This window comes from Sturnus vulgaris, chromosome 5 (genome assembly GCF_052056855.1).
Source record: "Sturnus vulgaris isolate bStuVul1 chromosome 5, bStuVul1.hap1, whole genome shotgun sequence".
In the NCBI taxonomy this organism is placed as follows: Eukaryota; Metazoa; Chordata; class Aves; order Passeriformes; family Sturnidae; genus Sturnus; species Sturnus vulgaris.
Window position 1 is genome coordinate 62,411,299 of NC_142247.1, and position 21,309 is coordinate 62,432,607.

General features: G+C 39.6%; 1 protein-coding gene across 2 annotated transcripts in view; it reads left to right on the forward strand.

The window, feature by feature from the left end:
• RELN (reelin) overlaps window positions 1-21,309 on the forward strand; it is a 274,669-nt gene that overhangs the window by 239,060 nt on the left and 14,300 nt on the right. For both annotated transcript variants that reach the window (XM_088165846.1, XM_014869033.2), the window contains exons 44-58: window positions 2,256-2,514; window positions 3,673-3,922; window positions 6,125-6,293; window positions 8,812-8,952; window positions 10,276-10,453; window positions 11,802-11,995; window positions 13,098-13,354; window positions 14,006-14,160; window positions 14,956-15,170; window positions 15,456-15,633; window positions 16,664-16,839; window positions 18,069-18,175; window positions 18,578-18,820; window positions 19,329-19,504; window positions 21,067-21,140. In XM_088165846.1, the coding sequence (XP_088021972.1) occupies window positions 2,256-2,514; window positions 3,673-3,922; window positions 6,125-6,293; window positions 8,812-8,952; window positions 10,276-10,453; window positions 11,802-11,995; window positions 13,098-13,354; window positions 14,006-14,160; window positions 14,956-15,170; window positions 15,456-15,633; window positions 16,664-16,839; window positions 18,069-18,175; window positions 18,578-18,820; window positions 19,329-19,504; window positions 21,067-21,140 (2,772 nt within the window). The remainder of the gene's footprint in view (window positions 1-2,255; window positions 2,515-3,672; window positions 3,923-6,124; window positions 6,294-8,811; window positions 8,953-10,275; window positions 10,454-11,801; window positions 11,996-13,097; window positions 13,355-14,005; window positions 14,161-14,955; window positions 15,171-15,455; window positions 15,634-16,663; window positions 16,840-18,068; window positions 18,176-18,577; window positions 18,821-19,328; window positions 19,505-21,066; window positions 21,141-21,309) is intronic.

Sequence of the window (21,309 nt, forward strand, 5' to 3'; positions counted from 1 at the left end):
GTTTGACAGAACATACAAAAGATCTTGTAAATTGCTCTATTAGACTAAATTATGTTTTCCTTATTGCTTATGTTCAAAGAACTATCATTTATTTCTTCTCCATGATGGTCTGTAGCTGTATTTGCAAATATTGACCTCAAGGTGTTATATAGAGATAAATTACTTCTGTCTTAGGAAAGCAAAGCTGAGCATTCAATTTCTTGTATATATGATTATGAAAAATAATACTTATCAACAAATAACTCTATGTTCTCTTCTGAACAGCCAGGCACACTGCAGTGGTGTTGCTGGGAGCTACTCTTTTGCAACCTAAGTAATTGCAGTGGGATTTTCTACATTTCCAGACTGATTCTGTCAACCACCTGCAAAGCACAACAGATCTGGCTGTGACACAGATGTGCCAAGTTCTGCACAGGACTTGGGGAGAGGTTTCCATTTACACCAGGAGTGATGAGAGCAGTTATTTTTTTAAGGGTGCTAGATTCAGTAGTCACATTAAAACTTCCCCTTTCTCTATGAGGAGGTCCCCTGAAGGGCACAGGCCAGCAGCCGTGTCTGTCAGTGCTGCAAGCCACACTCAGCACCTGGGGATTGAAATCAAGCGCACTCTGCAATCCACTGCCATCCCATCTGTGTGTTAAAGAATTTAACACAGGGGACAGTGTTTCACCATCATGGTGATACTGGTAGCTGAAACTGCACCCCATGAAATACCAGTATGAAGAGAATATTTTAGGTATCACAGCTGATCAAATCCCTTTCAATTCTGAATTACGAGAACATACACATATTTGAGTGTTACTAATTTAAAAAACACTTCGATTTCCATTTCAAAATAGGCAGAGCCTTTGCAAAATATCTTTGGGATAAGAAGAGAAATATTTAAAATTACTTTTTTATCTGCTAGACATTGTTACCTATATTTGGGTGGGTTATTACTGCATTAGTAAAATCTGAGATGTAAGAATAGCAATGCAAAGAAACCAGATGCAACAGAGACAAGGTCATCTGGGTTTGTTTCCTTTGAATTATGTGGTGAATGTTGGAGTAAATCTGAGAAGGCGAAAAGACTTTCCAGCAGTGAAGCAAATCCATTACATTTGATATGTTGATCCACGAGGGCACCCAATGCTCCTTTACAGCACAAGCAATATGTTATGTCTGGGATATGGAGGTGGATATAATCTATAGCAAAAGCAGTTACATATAGTACCAAGAGAAACTGTGACTCACAGTGAGGACTAGAATTAATTGACTGGTACGTCTGGCATTTTATTGGAGCTTTGTCTACCCAGCATCTCTGCAGCCTCCACTCCCAGCAGATCTACCTCTAGATCAAACCAGAACAAGATTTTTGATACAAAACTTCTCTTGCAGCATTTCATTTAACTGTGAGCCAGGCAGCACTAATGCAATAATAATTAGAATAGATAAAACACTCTAAAGCTGTGCAAAAGCTGTGCAAACATGAATACTTGTAATATCCCTGAAAGTCCAATAAGTAAATATCATTACAGCACGGTTCCCTCCACTCCAAGTGCACAGTGGAGCTATTTATGAGCATCGGCTGACAGGAAGGATTTCGCAGTTTGATACAAGTCTATTGTGCAGCTTTGGAGAAGCCAATTAACTGGGGGATGAAAGCACTGGTGTCCCTGGGTGGCTTGGGCTGGCTTCAGGGAAGCCGGCACATTTAAACGGTGTAATTTAGACAAATTTCCCAGGCTGACAAAATGGACAAAATGATCCCTGAAAGTGAAATGTGCTTTGTTCTCCCGTCCAGATTTTCTCTGGTTTTTGCCAATGGAAAACTGGGATGCTTATTTTGAATTTAAGCATTTCAGCAAATTTGTAGCAAATTATGATCTACTTAAAGCACAGTTGCTTTTCTGCCACTAGAATCTGCACTCATGGGATACAGGGATAAAAATTTCACCCAGGATTATATTTCTAATTCTTGCAACACCATCTGCTATGCAGACAAAAGCTGAAAACATAAATGACCAGCTTTGTTCAGCCTCTTATGCCTGGCTAACTACCACACAGGCAAAATGAATTTTTGTCATACCACCTGTCTGTCCAGTTATATTCTAGAAGCTTTGGAAAAAGGAAATCATAAGATCTCCTAAAGATGTCTCTTACAGCTAGAATACACAGGGCTAGTCAACAGACAAACTCCAAAGGTCTCTAGTTCGCTGTATAGGATGTTGTAGAAAATAAATCTTTCTGGTAAGTGGGAAGTTTTTTCCTGTTAGATTCGTGCAGTTCTTCATGAGACTGGGATGTGGCAAGGGCGTACCTGACCCCAGGAGCCAGCCTGTGCTGCTGCAGTATTCACTCAACGGGGGCCTCACGTGGAGCCTGCTGCAGGAGTTCCTCTTCAGTAACTCCAGCAATGTGGGACGATACATTGCCCTGGAAATTCCCTTGAAGGCGCGTTCGAGCTCCACGCGGCTTCGCTGGTGGCAGCCGTCGGAGAATGGGCATTTCTACAGTCCCTGGGTGATTGACCAGGTGAGGAATCCTTGCAGCGTTTCTTCTTTTAGCACAATCTTAGACTGGATTCAGTCTTAATGTTTCGGGGTTTTTTGCATGTATCATTTCATTGAGATAAGCAAAAATGCTTGGTAAAAATATATTTAGAGCACAATTACTGTTTGCTGCACTCACAGTTTTAATGCACCGTTTCCATGTGGGGCACTGATTGCCCGTTTTGAACCTAGGAAAGTTCACACTGCAGGAGGCCTTACCATGCAAAATGCAAGTCTGATTTCAAACTTCAAAAACCTTCATTAAAAATGTATCCAAACATGTAATTGGCTTGGCATAATGTAATAGAAAAAGACTATAGAAAAATATAAATCTGTATGAAAGTAAAGTTTCATATTTGAGATTTTCTGCTATAAAGATTATTATATTTCTTTGTATGACTTGGTAGAAATCACAAATTATTTATCTCTAAAATAATTATGCTTTAAGTGGTGTCATTGGGTTGTCCAAGTACAATTTGCTTTAATATTTATTGCTTTTTTTAAAAGAAGTTAGTTCAGATTGTTAGGAGAAAACTAACCAGCCCATTTTAATGTTGTGGTTACAAAATTTCACTTCCCATCCCTCCGTTTAGAAATTTTAAAATACTCATTATTTCAATATCTTCATTGAATGTAGTTATATTTGTTCAGAACAATCAAAAACTGAATTCAGAATAACAAATGGAAACTAATTCTACCTTGCTTGCTGTTGAATAGTAAAACAATGATGTTTTATAGTCAATGACAAAACAGAGGCTATTTCTCCACTTCTATCAGCAGACGTAATCTGATAGCAGTGCACCAGATTATAGAAGAGCTGAGCAATCACTAGGAAAGTGCAACCACTTTGTTTCTAATAACATGTTTTTTATGAGCAGCTTTACTTCATTGAGATTGGAGGTCACCTCCCTGAAATTTAGATTTGTACAGCTGAGACAGTCTTTTTCCTTTACAGGCAAGAGATACTCCCCTTTCTCATAGCCTGAATTCTTCACTAAGTAATTTTGTCCGTTTTAGACCAACAGAATAAATACACGTGGTGTGATACATCTCTTCCTCAGGCTGCTATGTCACTTGTGTCTTTGTGAAGACTTCTAGACATTTTTCCTTTTCAGTAACAAATTCTTTCCTAATGTTTCAGATTCTTATTGGAGGAAATATCTCTGGCAATACAGTATTGGAGGATGACTTCACCACACTGGATAGTAGGAAGTGGCTGCTCCACCCTGGTGGAACAAAGATGCCAGTCTGTGGCTCTGCTGGGGATGCTCTGGTGTTCATTGAGAAAGCAAGCACCCGCTATGTTGTCACCACTGACATCGTTGTCAATGAAGACTCTTTCTTGCAAATAGATTTTGCAGCTTCCTGCTCTGTCACAGACTCCTGTTATGGTAATGACTTCTTAGTAATTCCTCTTTCTCTGCTGCAGAGGAAAGTTCACTTGTTTTCTGGTTACATTATTCATCGTAACAAGAACTGAGAAACAAAAGAAAGCTGCATGTTTCTGTTAGAAATTGTAACATCAGCTTTTTTATTCCAGGTGTCTGTAGCCTAAGATAAACTAAAGTAGATTATTCCCTGTGAGCATCTAAGTTGCAGTTCAGTCCATCTCAGAAAAAAGACTTACAGCTGCCTTACTTAAATCCATTTAGTAGATAGCATCCACTGCTTGGGGTGGTGGTGTAATAATAAGCAGCTGTGTGTTCCAGCATATGTTTCTTGCTTGGTAGTTTTGGATTTTCAGTGTAGTCTCAGTTCTGATCTTACTTGTACCCATATATCTAAGAAATCATTTATACCAACATACATCTGACGCTTGCTAAGGCAGCATCAACTGCAAAAATTTATATCATCCATATGAAATAATAAATATATGTATAGACCTATATGTTTCCATACATACTATGCACATATATATCCGTTTATGTATACATAATTATGCAATTTTTAATTACCTAGCTTCCTTTTTTCATATGATGTCTATTGAGTGCAGAACCAGCTTTTATATGTGTATATACACATATATACATACAGATAAATAAATAAAAACACACTCTGTACTGAATACACATCACATGGAAATTAAAAATTAGTTCATGTGAATTTTAAGGCACACAAGAAATAGGTTTTTCTAAAAAACAAACTTTTTAATGCTTGTTTTACACATCCTCTCAGAGTAGGGTTTTTAGGTATAGATGTTTTTAATGAGGACAAGAATACACACATTGCATCATGTGGTATGTGTTAATTTACTGGGTTGCTGACTTTTCCTCTACAATTCTGTATAAAAATGGAAAGAGATTTTACATTAAGTCCCAGGTTTAGCTTCTCTGATTATGCTAATCTGAAGCTACTCACATGCTTAAAAATTTTTATCTCTTTTGTTAATAAGAATATTGCGGAATCCTAAAATCATCTCTGCTAAGTTTAGAAGCATTTTGGCGCCTGAGCCATATACTGGCAAAGGAACGGATCCTTATTTTGTTGGGGGGGGGTTTTGTTTGTTTCTTTGTGAACAGCCCTTATCATTATCTTCATATTAAATTAGGCAGGACAGTTCCTAATCATGCTTCCAGTCATGATGAGCAAAGCATTTCTTTTGGTGAGGGAAATTTAATACTAAAAACTCACTTACCCTTGTTTATATCTACTTGTCCTTGTATTTCTATAGCACTGTCATCTCTGCTGAAACATTAAGTAGGACCGATTGAGTGATTAAGGGTCATTTCCTGTGCATGAGGATAGAAGAAATGAGTCGGTAGTAATCAAAAAAGATCACAGATTTATCACCCCTGTCACTGCAGCCAGCTCAGCCAGAATACCTGTCAGCTGGAACATTTACTTCAAGTACCAGTTCTGCACCTATTATTATTTACTTTTTCATGGCTGTGTGAAAATTTGACTTGAAGTATTTAGTGAGCTTGACTAACCTTTAATTTTTGTAATAAAAGTTTATAAGCCATAAACATCAAAACAATGAAATTGCTGATTTTCACTGAGAAATGAATACATTAGTTTAATGTGACTAGACTGTGTTTGAATGGAAACAAGCTCACTGACTAACAAACTCAAATTAAAATTGTGCTGGATAATGAAATGAGCTGGTCTGCAGGAGGGGTAGAAGGCTGACTAAGCCACCTTGTGACAGAGCCAAGTTTGAATTTGAGTGTTCTGCTTTACACAGCAATCACATCCAGCTGAATCTCACTCTTCAAGCCTGAAAAACGAAGTTTGGTGATCATGGTGCTGTCACATCATTTTCTTGCATGCTGCAGCTACAGACTTTGTCTTAACTTAATCCTTGCAACTTCATGTTGGCTCTGTTTTTCATCTGTGGTCCCTTGAGTTAGGTGGCAGAGGCAGAGATGTACTGCAGACTCCACCTGAGCTATACCTGCTCAGCAATATGTAACACATCCTCCCCCACTGCCACCAAAGGAGGTGACTTCGTGCTTCTGACACACGGGTTTGAAAAGTTCTGTGTGGTTATTTTGTCAGTTCAGACTTATGATACTGTCTGGGGCTTGCACTTTATTATAGGCCTATGGATATAAGTCTCTAAATTAAGTAACTAACCATTTTTCCACTCCTAGCTATTGAACTGGAATATTCAGTGGACCTTGGGCTGACCTGGCACCCAATTTTGAAAGACTGTCTTCCCACTAATGTGGAATGCAACAAGTACCATCTCCAGAGGATTCTCATTTCAGACACTTTCAACAAGTGGACCCGGGTTACTTTGCCTCTGCCTCCCTATACTAGGTAAGTCGCTCTGGTTTTCTGCAGAATAAATCTAAAAGCATAGCTAGGTATTTATAATGTCATGATACAGTATAAAGTTTAAGCAATTGTACCTTGTCCTTTTTGTTTGATCCAGGTAAATAGCAACAAATAAGTATAAGTAAATGAAACTGTGTCCTATAAAAATTGCAAACATCAGTAGCAAGGGCATCACGCTCTCAGCACTATTTGACTCCACACCTTTGCTCCTCCTTCTGAGCCTTATCTCCTCACATAGACATAGGCTGATCTAAAAGCTGGCTCAGAAGTATCAAAGTACAGGTAGAGCCTTGAGATGGTTGTCATGAAAGATGCCACCAAAGGTACATTCAAGTTTGGAAAACAGAGACCTTTATTTTCTAGCAATTGTACTGAAAGCACCTATATGGTTGCTACACGTTTTGACATTAGAAGTGGAAAAGTCCATGTTCAGTTACTAATCATTTGGGCCATCTGGACTCTTCTCAATCTTTAGTGCAGTTACATCAAGTAATAGCACTTTTTTTAGGGCTTCTTCCCAGCATTAATTTTCTGTGCTTCCTTTTTTGTGCAGCTTTGCTACATATTGTCTGTAAAAATCCATTACCCCGTCAGTTCTTGTAAAGAGACTGTAAATTTGTGTTCACAGTAGTCTTTCTGGGTTTGAATGGGATAAATCAAGGCTGGGATTGGTGTTCCAAACCGATTGAATTTGGACCTACCACCTGAGATAAACTCATGTTTATAAATAATTGTGATTTTAAGACTGAAGAGTTTTTTCAGCAGTATATATCACAAGAAATCTGATGCCCTACTGAGCCAAAAATTGCACTTCTGTCCAATCCCATAATTGTATTTTTTGGCTCAAGTAATACCATTTCCCAAAGTTATTAAGTTAGGCATTCCATGAGAGAGGTTATTCCAACCTTATCTCATAAGCAAGAGAGACATTAAGCTTTAGGATAAGAACAGTGCAGCTAACAGGCCTTTTAGTCTAGATGCAATATAATTTTTATGCTGCTTTATTATTTCAAACTGTGTAATAGTGGGTGTGTGTCTCCATTTCTTTGTGCCTGTGTGTTTTAGGCACATGCAGGCTGTGTATTCAGTAGCTTGGCCTGGTGCTCACCACCCTTGTCTGTGCAGCCTCTTTAGGGCTCCTGCACTCCAGTGTGCTACCTCACCCCTGGCCTCGAGAAGACAATGGGCACTTACTTTTAACTTGAAGCTGATTTTAAAATGCAAATGCAAATACAGAGCTTCCCACAGGAGCATCAGCCCCATTAATTTTTAGTGAAGTCCCTAGCCAAAGCAGGCAGTGTAAGATATAGGTGCTCGCCTTTCTTCTGAAAGGACTTCCTCACAATTTTTGTATTTATTTTTAAAATGCTGCTTGGTGAGCAGCTGAGCTGAGCTCAGAGTAGTAGATTTCTCTTTGGATAAACAGGTTATTTATTACGCTCATGCAACATTTTCATAAAGGAACAGTTAATGGGAGAATAATGACCTTATCATATGAGGTCCATTTTTACACGGAATATTTTTTGGGGGATTTTGCTCTTTATTTCATTTTGGTGTTTAGAATAGTTGTGATTTCTCTTTGAGTTTCAAAAGAAAACTGACTACAAAAAGTTCAATGCTGCCATCTAGTGCTGTTCTGCAAAAGAGGGCTTAGCTGAATTCGTAGTTACAGAAATTCATCTGCTCACAGCTCTTGACTGACAGTTCACACCTGCATGAGCTGAACAACTATTTGCTGCCCCCTGAGTGTTTTGGATAGATTTTCATCATCCATATTGGGAGTTGAGACACCTAATTCACATATAGGGAACTAAGCCCATTTTAATCAACAAAATGAATATAATTTATTGAGTAGAGCCAGGATCACACTACAGATAATTTTTTAGCATTTCCAGCCCTGGGTGGAAGAGAGGGAAGAAACTGCAAAGCCAGGGTCATGCTGCAAGCCCTGCATGGGCCTTCTCACCTGTCCCTAACCCACTCCCTAGAGCTGCTCTTACCTAAGTGTAGTTGGGAGAATTCATAGAGAAAAAGTCAGGTAAAGTTGTTGACTTGGACTTATTGACTGGCTCAGGATGAAACTTAGAGGGTTTGGATTATTCTGGCTTGATCCAGCTCCTACCTATCCCTCAGGTTTGGATCTGTGCTGGGACATGGTTATGACTGGCCTGAGCTTCCAACTGGGAGTACCACTTTCTTCCTTCCTTCCTCTCCACTGAACCAGCCATGGCCCACTTGCTTTGCTTTCACCAGTGATCCATTTCCTACCTCCCACACTCTCAGCTTGATACCAAGCACCTGTGCTTTGTTCTGTTCTCAAAATGAGGGCACCCTTTTCTTGGAGGGATGTTGTCATTGTCAGAAACCAGCCCTGGGTCATGCTGGTATCAAACAAACCTTTCAAGAGCAGCCTAGCCTCATGACTAACATTTCCTTTCAGTCAAAATAAAGATTTCCTTAGCTAGAAAATACAGAATTCTGTTTTTCTTTCTCTCCCAAGGTCTCAAGCAACTCGTTTCCGCTGGCACCAGCCTGCTCCTTTCGACAAGCAGCAGACGTGGGCAATCGATAACGTCTACATTGGGGATGGCTGCATAGACATGTGCAGTGGCCACGGGAAGTGCACACAAGACAACTGTGTGTAAGTGCCATCTGTTCCCTGTCCTGCCCAGGGCTGTAGCATTTCACTCCCCCTCTGTCATTCTGATGAATTTGCAGGAAAAACTGTGATTCGGTTCTACAAAGGAAGGTGGATTTTGCTGTTCCACTTGGGAATAGAAGTAACAAGCAGAAAGGACCAACAGGAGTTGGCTCTGCCAGACCTCTGACTGTTCATGCTCCATGGCCAAAGCAGACAGTTCTTTCCTCAGTGGCAATGCATCACCTCTGCTTTTGCCTCTGCTCCATCAATTCCCCTCCCACCACAAAGGGAGAGGGTACCCATTGAGTTTGCATATCCCTCTAGGGACATACAGTCCTGGAGCTTCCCAGAATATGTTCTCCTTGTTCCCAAGGAATTTCACAGATTGTCTCTGTGCTCTCAACCTGGTGCCAAGTGCAGAGAACCTGGGCTGGAGGTGGGTTGTATCCACTAAGCAGGATGTATGCCAGTTCTTCACAAGGCCAGATTTTGCTTTTGCTTTTTGACTGGTATTATCTTGATGGTCTGATGACTCTGCTCCATGGCTCTGGTTTTGCCAGGAGAGGCAGACTGGCTTGATCCTCAAACTGTTTGCATAACAATCCACATAGAGTCCTGCAAAGCTAGCAAACAGCAACCCCCGGATTTGCCTGTCTTGGCAAGAGAGAAATACCTTCCAGATGGGTGTATTGCTTTTTTTCCAGCCACAAATGGCAGCAGAAATTGGAGAATGGTTGTATAATTGCACTGTGACTGTATTTTTAGAAATATATTTCACTGCAGAATAGACATATTATTGTGTTCTCCTCTATCCTGACAACACTGAAGTACCAAGACACAATATCCCTGGTGAAATCTCATAGTAGCAGAACACATTTCCAAGCTGTTATCCAGTCTTTGACACATTATAAGAACATTTTTCAGAGGGAAAAAAAAAAGGGGGAGAACTATATAAAGATAAGAAAGCACTCATCTACTAAAATTTTACAGAAACTTGAACTTTAACATTAGCAGGGCATTTTTAGGCTTGGCACATTATGTTGGTTTATTTATCCAAGCACAATGCATTTTACTGCTTTTACTGTTTGGGAGTGTACCCTATATTAGAAGCTTGAATGATACACAATACTAAGCCTTCAAAAAAGTAATTTTTGTTTCATGTTAACTACAAAACGCCAGATGTTTGAAACCCCCACATACCAGTTGTGCACTAGTAAATGCTGCCTCTATGCAGAATAAGATGGTACCTTAATAACATGGCACTGATTAAACCTCCATGCAGAGCCTTTGCCAGCTGATTTGTGCATTTGTTCTGCTGTGCAGCTGCGACGAGCACTGGGGTGGGCTGTACTGCGACGAGCCAGAGACTCCCCTTCCAACACAGCTGAAAGACAACTTCAACCGCTCGCCCTCGAACCAGAACTGGCTGACGGTGAACGGCGGCAAACTGAGCACGGTCTGCGGCGCCGTCGCCTCTGGGATGGCTCTTCACTTCAGCGGGGTGTGTGCCCAGCACAGGGACCAGCTGGCCCCATTTGACACTACAAATGGGACTGATTTTAAAAGTAAAATAGCAAGGCATAAAAAAATAGCAGCATGACATATCAGACATATAAATTTTTTTTTTTAAATTAAATCCTTTGCCTGGCTGAAGGTCAAAGTGAAACAGGTCCTACAGGCTAGGGTCAGCCAAAAACATTCCAGGAAAGCTGATACCGTGTTCCTTGCTATGCTGCAGCCAGGAAAATGAGATATAGTGTGCGTGGCTCCTGAGAGGAACTGTGGAGGGGCCTTTGAAAGTGGAGCTAATAGGTAGAAGTACACTATAAGTATGTAGACTTTTAATTTTCCTCCTAAGGCCCTCCTCATAGCGCTTAAAACTTCTAGACTGGAGTTTGGTGTGGCTTCTAATCAGGCTGCAGAGGTAAATTAATAACTAGCTATTTGCACTTGTATAATTTGCACATGGTCTTTGACAATACAGAGCCACAGAAATACAAAATGGGTCGGGTTGGAAAGGGCCATGGGGAGTATCTGGTGCAACCTCCCTGCTCAGGCAGGGTCACCCTGAAGCACATTGCACCCATGTGTGGCCTCATCCTTGAGATGTCTCACATGTGGGTGTTTTCAGAGTAAGCTCACAGTAAAGTTTCCTAGGTTAGCTACATATGTAGGCATATAACCCTGACTGCTGCTGAACTGGTTTGCTAACAGATAACATCAGGATTATAAAAATTCCAAAATAGGTTTTAGAAACATGTAAAATTTATGCCTGTAGATTTCTTCTGTCAAATTTATAACTAAGTTCAAACTGATGCAAGTTTTCTAAAATAAACTAACAGAAGCATTACATTTCCACTTCATTTCAGTAGGACTAAGTAGACACCAACTAACAGACTAAGCAATGTGAAATATATAAGGTATTGTGGAAAACACACATACTAAAATTGCTTTGCCATTTGATGGTTTGCAAAAATTGAATCATTAGCACATAATCAGTGATTCATTAATTCTGCAAGGAAAACTTCATGATTTATAATGGAGGCGTGGATTTCTGCAACTTTTGTTTTAAGAAGAAAGGTAAATACATGAATGTTCTAAAACTGAAGGTAAAAGTAGCAACATATATAAATACACAATAGGAATTTTTAAGATGAAACATGATTGAAATTATGTCTTCAGGGAAAACTTTTTTTTTTATTGTAGCTTTAACTTTTAAATAATTAATAAAATGTTGTACAGTTTTAAAATTTTTGCAGCATGAATCCACATTAATAGTAACTGTGTAGTGTAACACTTTTGCACTTTTTATGAATATAACTTCAACATATTTTTTCATTGCTTTCAAGGGCTGCAGCCGTATGTTAGTTACAGTGGATTTGAACCTCACCAGTGCAGAATTCATCCAGTTTTATTTCATGTATGGATGTCTGATAACTCCTAATAACCGCAACCAAGGAGTGCTACTGGAGTATTCTGTGAATGGTGGAATCACCTGGAGCCTCTTAATGGAGATTTTCTATGATCAATTCAGCAAGCCTGGGTTTGTAGATACCTTCTTTCTGCCTGTGTAAATTTCTCTGCTAAAGTCAGGTGGTCTTGAATGTTTCACCAGAACCTGTGGGATATATTACTGCTGTGGTTTGGACATCAGGTCCTTATGAGTTCAGCTTGTACAGTCCTACAGGTGTTTATGAATGGCCTTGGTGCATGTATTGAGAGCATCAGCATTTTTGCAGCTCCTAGACCAGAAATACAAGAATAGCTAGGAGCCTGTAGCAGTCTGGTAGATTTGTAAATGGTTGCAGAAAGGTAAATTAACAGCTACTGTAGCAGTGTCCATCCTGTTTGTAAAGTTGCTAACCTTTGCAATCTATTTCCTTATTGGCAACATCATAAAATCACTGGTGGATGTAAGTTAGTTATAAAATGGTGTGGAGAGGAGAAAATGCATTTCTGCAGTTATTCATCAAAAGGATGGATACACTCAAGCCCTACTCTCAGATGCTTGTGAGATTCAAAACATGCATATATGTGACCTGACCTTTTTCTCACTAATTTAAAAGATTCACAGAAAATGGGGATGTGAGGGACCCATTATTTTTTATTTTTTCAAGCACACCAAGAAATCACTAGCACTTTAATTGGACATGAGATTCCAGTATATTATTGTCTACTGTTTCAGTGGAACAGATAAAATTGTACTTGAACATTGCTATCTGCTGAATGGCTCCAGGTTGAAAAAAGCAATCTTCATTTTATTTCCACATTCTCCTTCTTAACACTTCCCTTAATTAAGACCTTACGGCCGTACCCTGCTAGTCCAGACCATTGCATTCAGTCCCATTAAGGACAGCTGGAGCAAGTGAGGTTGTTCAAACCATGCCACACTCTGGGTGCTGACCCTTCCCACTTCTCTCTAAGCCCCTGTCCCAGGGATGGAGTAGGGAGTAATCAGAAAGATTTTTGTTTCAGCAGTATCTCCTAGAGGAATATGGGCTAGACCAGTCTTTTTCTTCTTTCCCAAATTCTATGTATTCTAGGAAACACCAGGAATGGACTTGTTCAAAGCACCCAGCACAGAGCATTGCAAAGCGTCCTCCTCATGCAGCTTTCCTGCAACTAACTTTCACCTTTTATTCCAGCTTCGTGAACATCCTCCTTCCCTACGATGCCAAAACCATCGGAACACGCTTCCGCTGGTGGCAGCCCAAGCACGACGGGCTGGACCAGAACGACTGGGCCATCGACAACGTGCTGATCTCGGGCTCAGCCGACCAGAGGACGGTGATGCTCGACACCTTCAGCAGCGCTCCCCTGCCGCAGCACGAGCGCTCGCCGGCTGACGCGGGGCCCGCCGGCAGGATCGCCTTCGACATGGCCATGGAGGACAAAACCACAGGTGAGCAGTTCCACCTGGGTCTGAGCTAAGAAGCTTTTCGGTCACAAAAAGCAAAATGAAATTATGTAATGCAGCTTTTTAATTGCATGAATTTATTTAGAAGGTTAATTTATTTTTAAGAAAAAACGAAAAGTATTTTTTTTTAGAAGTGCCATGCTATTCTAAGCAAATTTCTTATCCTGAGTGTCTGTTCCCTTTTTAAACTTTTCTTTAGGGAAGTTAAATTACATTTTACAACTAAATTTTCTAGAAGATACATTTCTTTATGTTTATAAGGCTTAACAGTTACCAGTGCTGGAGTAGACTTTGTGCAACAAATGTAGGCAACACCCATTAAAAGGCTCTCCCAAAATGTTCAGTGCAATAAAAGTTTGTATTTTAAGTCTCAGATGCTTACTTCTTGAACATTAAAAAATAATGCTGTAATGCTAATGTAAGAGAGTAGTAAGAGGTGCTTTCAGCAATTAATGTGATAAATGTAATACATATTTACATGGGAACAATGGGCTACTGACATTCTCAGGAGCAATACTAAATAATTCTCATGTAGGCTGAAAAAGAAAGCTATGAATCACCTTTTGTGGTTAACACTACTCCCTGTTTCATTTATATTGCCATTGCATATTACTGACATTGCCATTTATTTTCAAGTGAACGAACACTGGTTATTCCATGATGATTGCTCAATTGAGAGATTTTGTGATTCTCCTGATGGTGTCATGATCTGCGGGAGCCACGATGGCAGAGAGGTCTATGCAGTCACCCACGACCTGACTCCTACAGAAGGCTGGATTATGCAATTCAAGGTAAAATCTGTCTGCAGTATAATTATTCCAAACCACATTTATTTCCAGGTCTAAGTGGATCTTTCAGGAGGAAGGATGATGTATAGGCCTACACAGGAGCCATTCCCTGCTGGGAAAAATGTTATTAGGTCATCCTCATTATTCTCACTTACTCTGTGTTGGTCAGCTTTAATACCACAGGCTCTTCTCAGAGGTGACACATTCTTCTCTTCCAGCACTGCAGTTCCATGGACACCATGTAGTAAGGATATTGCACATCTACCAGCTTCCTATTTTGTTACAGCTGCTGGTGAGGGGAAAAGCAGCTCCACAGTAGTTCACTCTGCTCCTGTGTTGTCATGCATTCACACCAAAGCTGCACCCAAACTGGCTTTCATACACCCCTTTACCTAAATTAAGGAAATAACCCAGCAATATAGGGCAATTGCAAGAACCCTTTGCGCATCCATCCGTTAAAGATGGTCTCCTTAATCTGTGCCTGCCTCTGAAATATTCAAATCTCAGGTTGTATGGGAGGGGAATATTAACTTTATTTGTCATGTGGTACTGGAGTTTAAGGCATGAGTGCCAAAATCTGGAAATCCAGAAATGTGAGCTATCTAGAAGAAGACAAAATTCACAATATGGTGTCTGTTCTCAGTCTTGAGAATATTAGAGATCTGCAGATGACTAGGACCATACCAGCACTGCCATCATTTCAAGCAAAATTCTGCAGTCTGTTTTCAGGCTCAAACACTTTTTTAAACGCCCCCACCACAATTAATTCCTAATTACTGATGGTCTCTTCTTTATTAGGTTTCTGTTGGATGTAAAACCTCAGAAAAACTTGCACAAAATCAGGTCCATGTGCAGTACTCCACTGACTTTGGCGTTAGCTGGAGTTACTTAGTACCTCAGTGTTTACCAGCCGATCCAAAATGTTCTGGGACTGTCTCGCAGCCATCTGTCTTCTTTCCCACAAAAGGATGGAAAAGAGTAACTTACACACTGCCTGAAAGCCTTGTGGGCAAGTAAGTACGAATTTGTTACTCATTTTGTCTTGGACTGAGTACCTTCCTGAAAACGCAACAGGACATCTGCCTATTCATTTTCTTCCAAGGAAATTGCAGAATAGTAGCGTTCATGTTCATTACATTATGGATATGTAAAAAAATAAATTTCAGTAGATATTTCCACTACTCATGGACGCTCAGAAGATAGTATAGTCATGATTATATTGTGTTCAATCACCTTTTTTCAACTGAGCAAAGTTGTTTTATGCATATGTTTGGTTTTCTTCATTCTTTTATATCTAGTCCCGTGAGGTTTCGGTTCTATCAGAAATACTCAGATGTGCAGTGGGCCATTGATAATTTCTATCTGGGCCCTGGTTGTCTGGAGAACTGTAGAGGTCATGGAGACTGCCTGAATGAGCAATGCATCTGTGATCCTGGGTATTCGGGTCCAAACTGCTACCTGACCCAGACACTGAAGGTAATTTTACTGCATGTTTTAAATAATGAATTTTGGCATGTGTTTGACTGGGAAGGAGAGAGAGGACAGATTGATCTCACTGGAAATTTGGCTTTGATTCCTGTCAGCCTGAAGACAGTCAAATCCATTTTCAACCCTTTCATCAGTTTTTTAACAAAACCATTACTGCATTATTCAAGAACGGGTTTGTTGCTTTGAAAAGAACACTTAGCCTGGAAAAGCTGTGATAAAGTTCACTGTTCATCTTTTAATCATCATTATAGGATGTAAATCACCCTTGCACATATGGTTGTATTTGAACAAAATAGAAAGATTGTCTTTACTGTGGAAGAGCTTACTGAAGTAGGGAATAAAGGAAAATAGCATCAAATTAAAAAATAATTCACCTGGCTGTTACTCATGTTACCCAATAACAAGCAAGTGGACTCTAGTTGGATATTGCTAATTTAAAAGTTAAAAGTAACTAACTAACTTGTCAGTTAACATGTCGTTTAAATTATTATAACCTTCTGGCTTTCATCTGAAATACTACATACACGAACAAATATCGTTGTCTGTTTGCAATTTTTAATTAGTAATGTATCCATCATATTAAGGACATTTGGGATAAAATTATAGCAATTTTAGGGGAGTTTTACTGCTAACACCTTAATGCCAGGAGTGCTGGTTTTGCTGAGGAAAGATATAGAATATTTTTTCTCCTATGCATACAGAAGTCCCCCACTGTTGCCCTCTGCCATCAAAACCTTGCCACGCAAACCCAACATGCTCGTTCACTTGCACATGCCAATTTTAATTTGCTGCAATACCTCCCAAGTATGTTAAAATCCAGCCCTAATATATTTTCACATTTAGCCAATTCAGTTCAAGTTCAGATATTCAGCCAGAAGTGATTATGTTCAGTCACCCTGAGAAAAATTTACAGTATTCTTGAGCCCTTAAAACATGTTTAGGTCAGTTCCAGCTGTGGTTATCAAAAAGACTTAAAATCTTACTTACCAGTGCTTCATGTTAAATGCTTTACTTACAGACCTTCCTGAAAGAGCGCTTTGACAATGAGGAAATTAAACCAGATTTATGGATGTCCTTAGAAGGTGGCAATACCTGTACTGAGTGTGGAATTCTTGCAGAAGACACAACTCTGTATTTTGGAGGTGCAACTGTGAGGCAGGCTGTCACTCAAGATCTGGACCTGCGGGGGGCAAAGTAGGTCATGGTTCCATGCCATTGTCACAGGGAGCTCTGTCATACACTGGCAAAGCAGGAGGCAGCAGAGCTGGTGGCTCAGGGAATTCCTAAGCCACCACAAGAATAGCCCTGCCTGAGGCAGACACTGATGAGATTATGATTCTCAGGGTGCTGATGCTTTCAGATGAGTCACAGAGAGCAAGGCTCACCCTAGCACAGTGGAAAGGGTCTGACATGTCCAGGTGAAGCAGCAGGTCCCTTTGTCCAGAAATGTCCTGGAATCAGCAACTCCTGTCCTGCAAAAAGGCAAGACACAGTCACCAGGGCACCAGCCATGTCTCACTGAGTTCAGAGCAGAACTTCTGCTGGCTGTCCTTTTTTGGGTGCCCGAACAAGATCCATTCCACTTCTATGCTGTTGGAAAGCATGACTTAAGAGGAGAGCAATGGAACTCTGTCAGTTTAGACAAGCTAAGGACATGACATAGACAACTTCAGCACATTCCTCTTGACCATATGGCTTTAATGATGCCACACATTCTGACTTCTGAATTTCTGCAAGTTTGCTGAATCACAGGAAGGAAGGGGCCTCAGGGAGTCTCTAGTCCAACCTCATGCTCAAATGCCAGGTAACACTGAATTCAGGCCAGTTTGTCCAGGACTTTTTCCCATTGGATCTGTAAAAACCTCCAAGAACAGAGATCCTACTGTCTGTCTGTACTAGAACACTTGTACTAGTGTTCAGTTACTCTCAGAGTGATTTTTTTTTCTTTTTTTTCCCCTGTTAAATCCATTTGGAACTTCCTATTTTTTCAATGTATGAGCACTGACTCTGAGCTCTGGTTACAATCATTCCAGTGTCCTTCATTCACCTTGGCTCAGTTTATCAACTTCTTTTATGTCCTTCATTGATACAAGGGCACCTTAACACATGGTGAGCTCCCATTCCACCAGGACTCTCAGGGAGCTCTAAGCAAAGCAGCTCCCATCCAGTCTGTCCCTAGCTGGTACATTTGCAATGGGTTACTCCCTCCCAGGGGCAGTTCTTAGCTGAATTCCATGAGGTTCCCATGAAAATTACTAGACAATGTTTTTGGAAACCTTTGTAGTACTTTGCTTAACCTTAAACCTTTGTAGTTACTTGCTTAAAAATGCTGGCATTTGGAACAATTTCAGTATGTCTGTTAACAGAAAGCAACCTCTGTTTGTGCAAGTCTAATAGATGTGATTATATGCATTTACTATTAGGTTTCTACAGTACTGGGGGAGAATTGGGAGTGAAAACAACATGACAACATGCCACAGACCAACTTGCAGAAAGGAAGGAGTGCTGCTAGACTATTCCATTGATGGAGGCAAGTACATACTGTGTTTACAGCTGAGCTACAGTCTGGTTCTGTATCCATCCACCATGAATACCTGAGAATTTGTCAGAGATCCAAAATAAAAAGCTAATTCTTAATTGTAAAGCTATTTTTGTCCATGTAAATATTTTTTCCCCATCTATTGCTCAGAAGTTTTCCATACTCTTCCTGGCTTATTTCAGTAATCAGTGGCTTCCACCCAAGTTGATTATTCCATTTTATAATTACAAGATTACTCTTGCAGTGAGTAACAGTTGCCAACTATCCTTAGAAGTTAAGCTCTACCAGAAGACCACAGCTATTACTTTTATTTCCTATTATCTTACTTTAATCCTTTAGAAGATTCTGTCATGTGCTCGGTTTTATTATTAAACCTGCATCTTTTCATTCCAGGGATATCCTGGACTTTGCTCCACGAGATGGATTACCAGAAGTACATCTCGGTGAGGCACGACTACATCCTGCTCCCCGAGCACGCCCTGACCAACACCACGCGCCTGCGCTGGTGGCAGCCGTTCACTCTCAGCAGCGGGATGGTGGTGCCCGGCCCCGAGCGGGCACAGTGGGCTCTGGATAACATCCTCATCGGGGGAGCAGAGATCAACCCCAGCCAGCTGGTGGATACCTTTGATGATGGTAAAACAGGCTGCCACAGCTCATCTGTAGACTGGCATTATCTGTTCTTATCTTACCTGAGCCCTGTGAGCTTGCGAGCAGACTTTCTTTTATTTTAACTCTGCAAATTTTTCATTTTGTAGACTAATGCTGTTCATAGCTATTAATAGAAATGTGTAAATATATATATATATTTTTATATATATATATATACATGTATATTCAGATGTGTATGTGTGCACATATATATACACATAAAAAATTTTATTTCAGTCCAACTCATTTCATTTAAATTTCTGGTATTATGGTTTTCTGTCATCATATTTTTTAAAAGTACTATTATTTAAACATTTTAATTACCTCTCTGGTGATGAATGTCTCTTTGTAGCTGACTGTGTGTCATTACAGATAGCATAAATGTAGTGTCCATATCACTAAAGTACTCTTATCTAGTGATTCTGTGGATTCATTACTAAGCCTTGATGTTTACCAAGACAATGCAATAATTGTATTTAACTCATCTTAATAGAAGGCACCTCTCATGAAGAAAACTGGAGCTTTTACCCTAATGCAGTCAGAACTGCAGGGTTCTGTGGAAATCCATCATTCCATCTCTACTGGCCAAATAAGAAAAAGGATAAAACACACAACATCCTGTCCTCCAGGGAGCTCATTATACAGCCAGGATACATGATGCAGTTTAAAGTAAGAAATGTTCTCTCTCTCCAAAGTAAAGAACATAATGAAAATTCATCTAATGTGTCTCCAGAAATTATTCTTTTTCCAACTAGGATGCTCAATTGGATGAATAATTAATAGTGACTTTTTACTTGAAATTAAAGGAAAATATGAAGTGTAGGTAATGAGAACCAGAAAGGTTGCATGAATGTAAAATGTTCTGTAAAATATTCTGACTGTCTGTATGCATTTGGGGTTAGTCAGAGGAATTGGAAGTCTAATACCTCTTTCCTGAAATTACTAGATCATCAGATACAGTAGGAATTATTTTCTAAGGTGAGAATAGATGCCATGCAGAATAAGTTATTTTCCCCTAATTTGTGAAGGAACAGAAAACCTAAGGGAGAAGAAGGCTGGAGAAGAGTGTCATATGGAAAATGCAAGTGTGTTTAAGTAGAAGCACTCCTTCTACTTCTTGTGTCATGGCAAATGACCTAAGCCATCAGAGAAACATTTCTGAGTATTTTAATTTGATTTAAGGTCGAATTCTACACAGGGCCAAAGGCAACAAGTAGTTGTTTTCCAGAAATGTTCTTGGCTGTTCCCCAAGCATCCTGTCTTAAATAAGCCAGGAACTAACATGAAAAGAGGGTTATCAAAATATTATTCCATTTTCTTATTATGGTTTTTTCCTTGCTCTTCTTTTTGACGAGATAGTTCCAGAATTTTCCATCTTTCACTGATCAATATTTTCATTTTTTCTCAACATCACTGCCTGTTTTATATTGACTGTCTAATATAATCCCTAAAGCACTGCTTCCCTACTCAGCATGCCAATGAAATTACATGCAAGAGGAGTCTCTTAAGTTTTTTACTACTGAATGTCCAGACTGCCTCCAAGATGCTTATTTTACCCAGCCTATCATCTTTCTCCTCTATTTTAAGACCAAAATTATGATAACCCATCAGCATTTAATAGTTCATATTACTAAACTCTTACTGCAGAGTTGTTCTTTCCTGATCTTCTCCCCATTTTTCTTCACTGCTCACAGCAAAGATTTTATTTCTAAACTAAGAACTCAGCTCTAGCAGGGCTTCTGTTTGGTTTTGAAATCTAGCATTGTATTATCAAATCAATAATATACACTGGGTACTGTAATCTTTCTACTTTAATATGGAACAAATATGTCTTTTTTTTATATATTCAGAATAATTCTGTTGCTAAATTGGACTGATTTATGTCCACATGTTCATAGGCGCTTCACTTTTGGAAATGCCAAGGAACTATTATATCTCTTGTTTCAGAAGCAATGTTTGTTTAGATATTTAATTTGGACTTTAGAAATTAAGTGTTAGAATTCTGTTAGGAAATAACAGTATCAAGGAAGTTAAATTCTTTAAGTAAAAACAGTATCTGAAGTACAGTGTCTTTTGTTTTCCATCCACTTTTGATGGATTTTGTCTAAGTTCTAAGTTGACAATCCCTCATACACCCAACAAAGAAACAAAAAGAAGAACCTATCTTGATCATATATCACTTTAAATGTCTACCTGACTTGTTATAGCAGTTGATTTTATTTGTGCTATAGATCGTGGTTGGCTGTGAGGCAAATTCTTGTGGGGACCTCCACTCAGTGATGCTGGAGTATACAAAGGATGCCAGGTAAATGACAGCAGAATGCACAGACATGAAAAAAAGAATAGTATGACATTAAAAACGTAGAGAGCATCTATTTATTAAAGCAATTGCTTTGCTATTCATGTTGTAACAGAATCTGAACAAAGACTGTGTGCAAGCACTGGGATTTGTCTACATAACTCCCATAAATTCT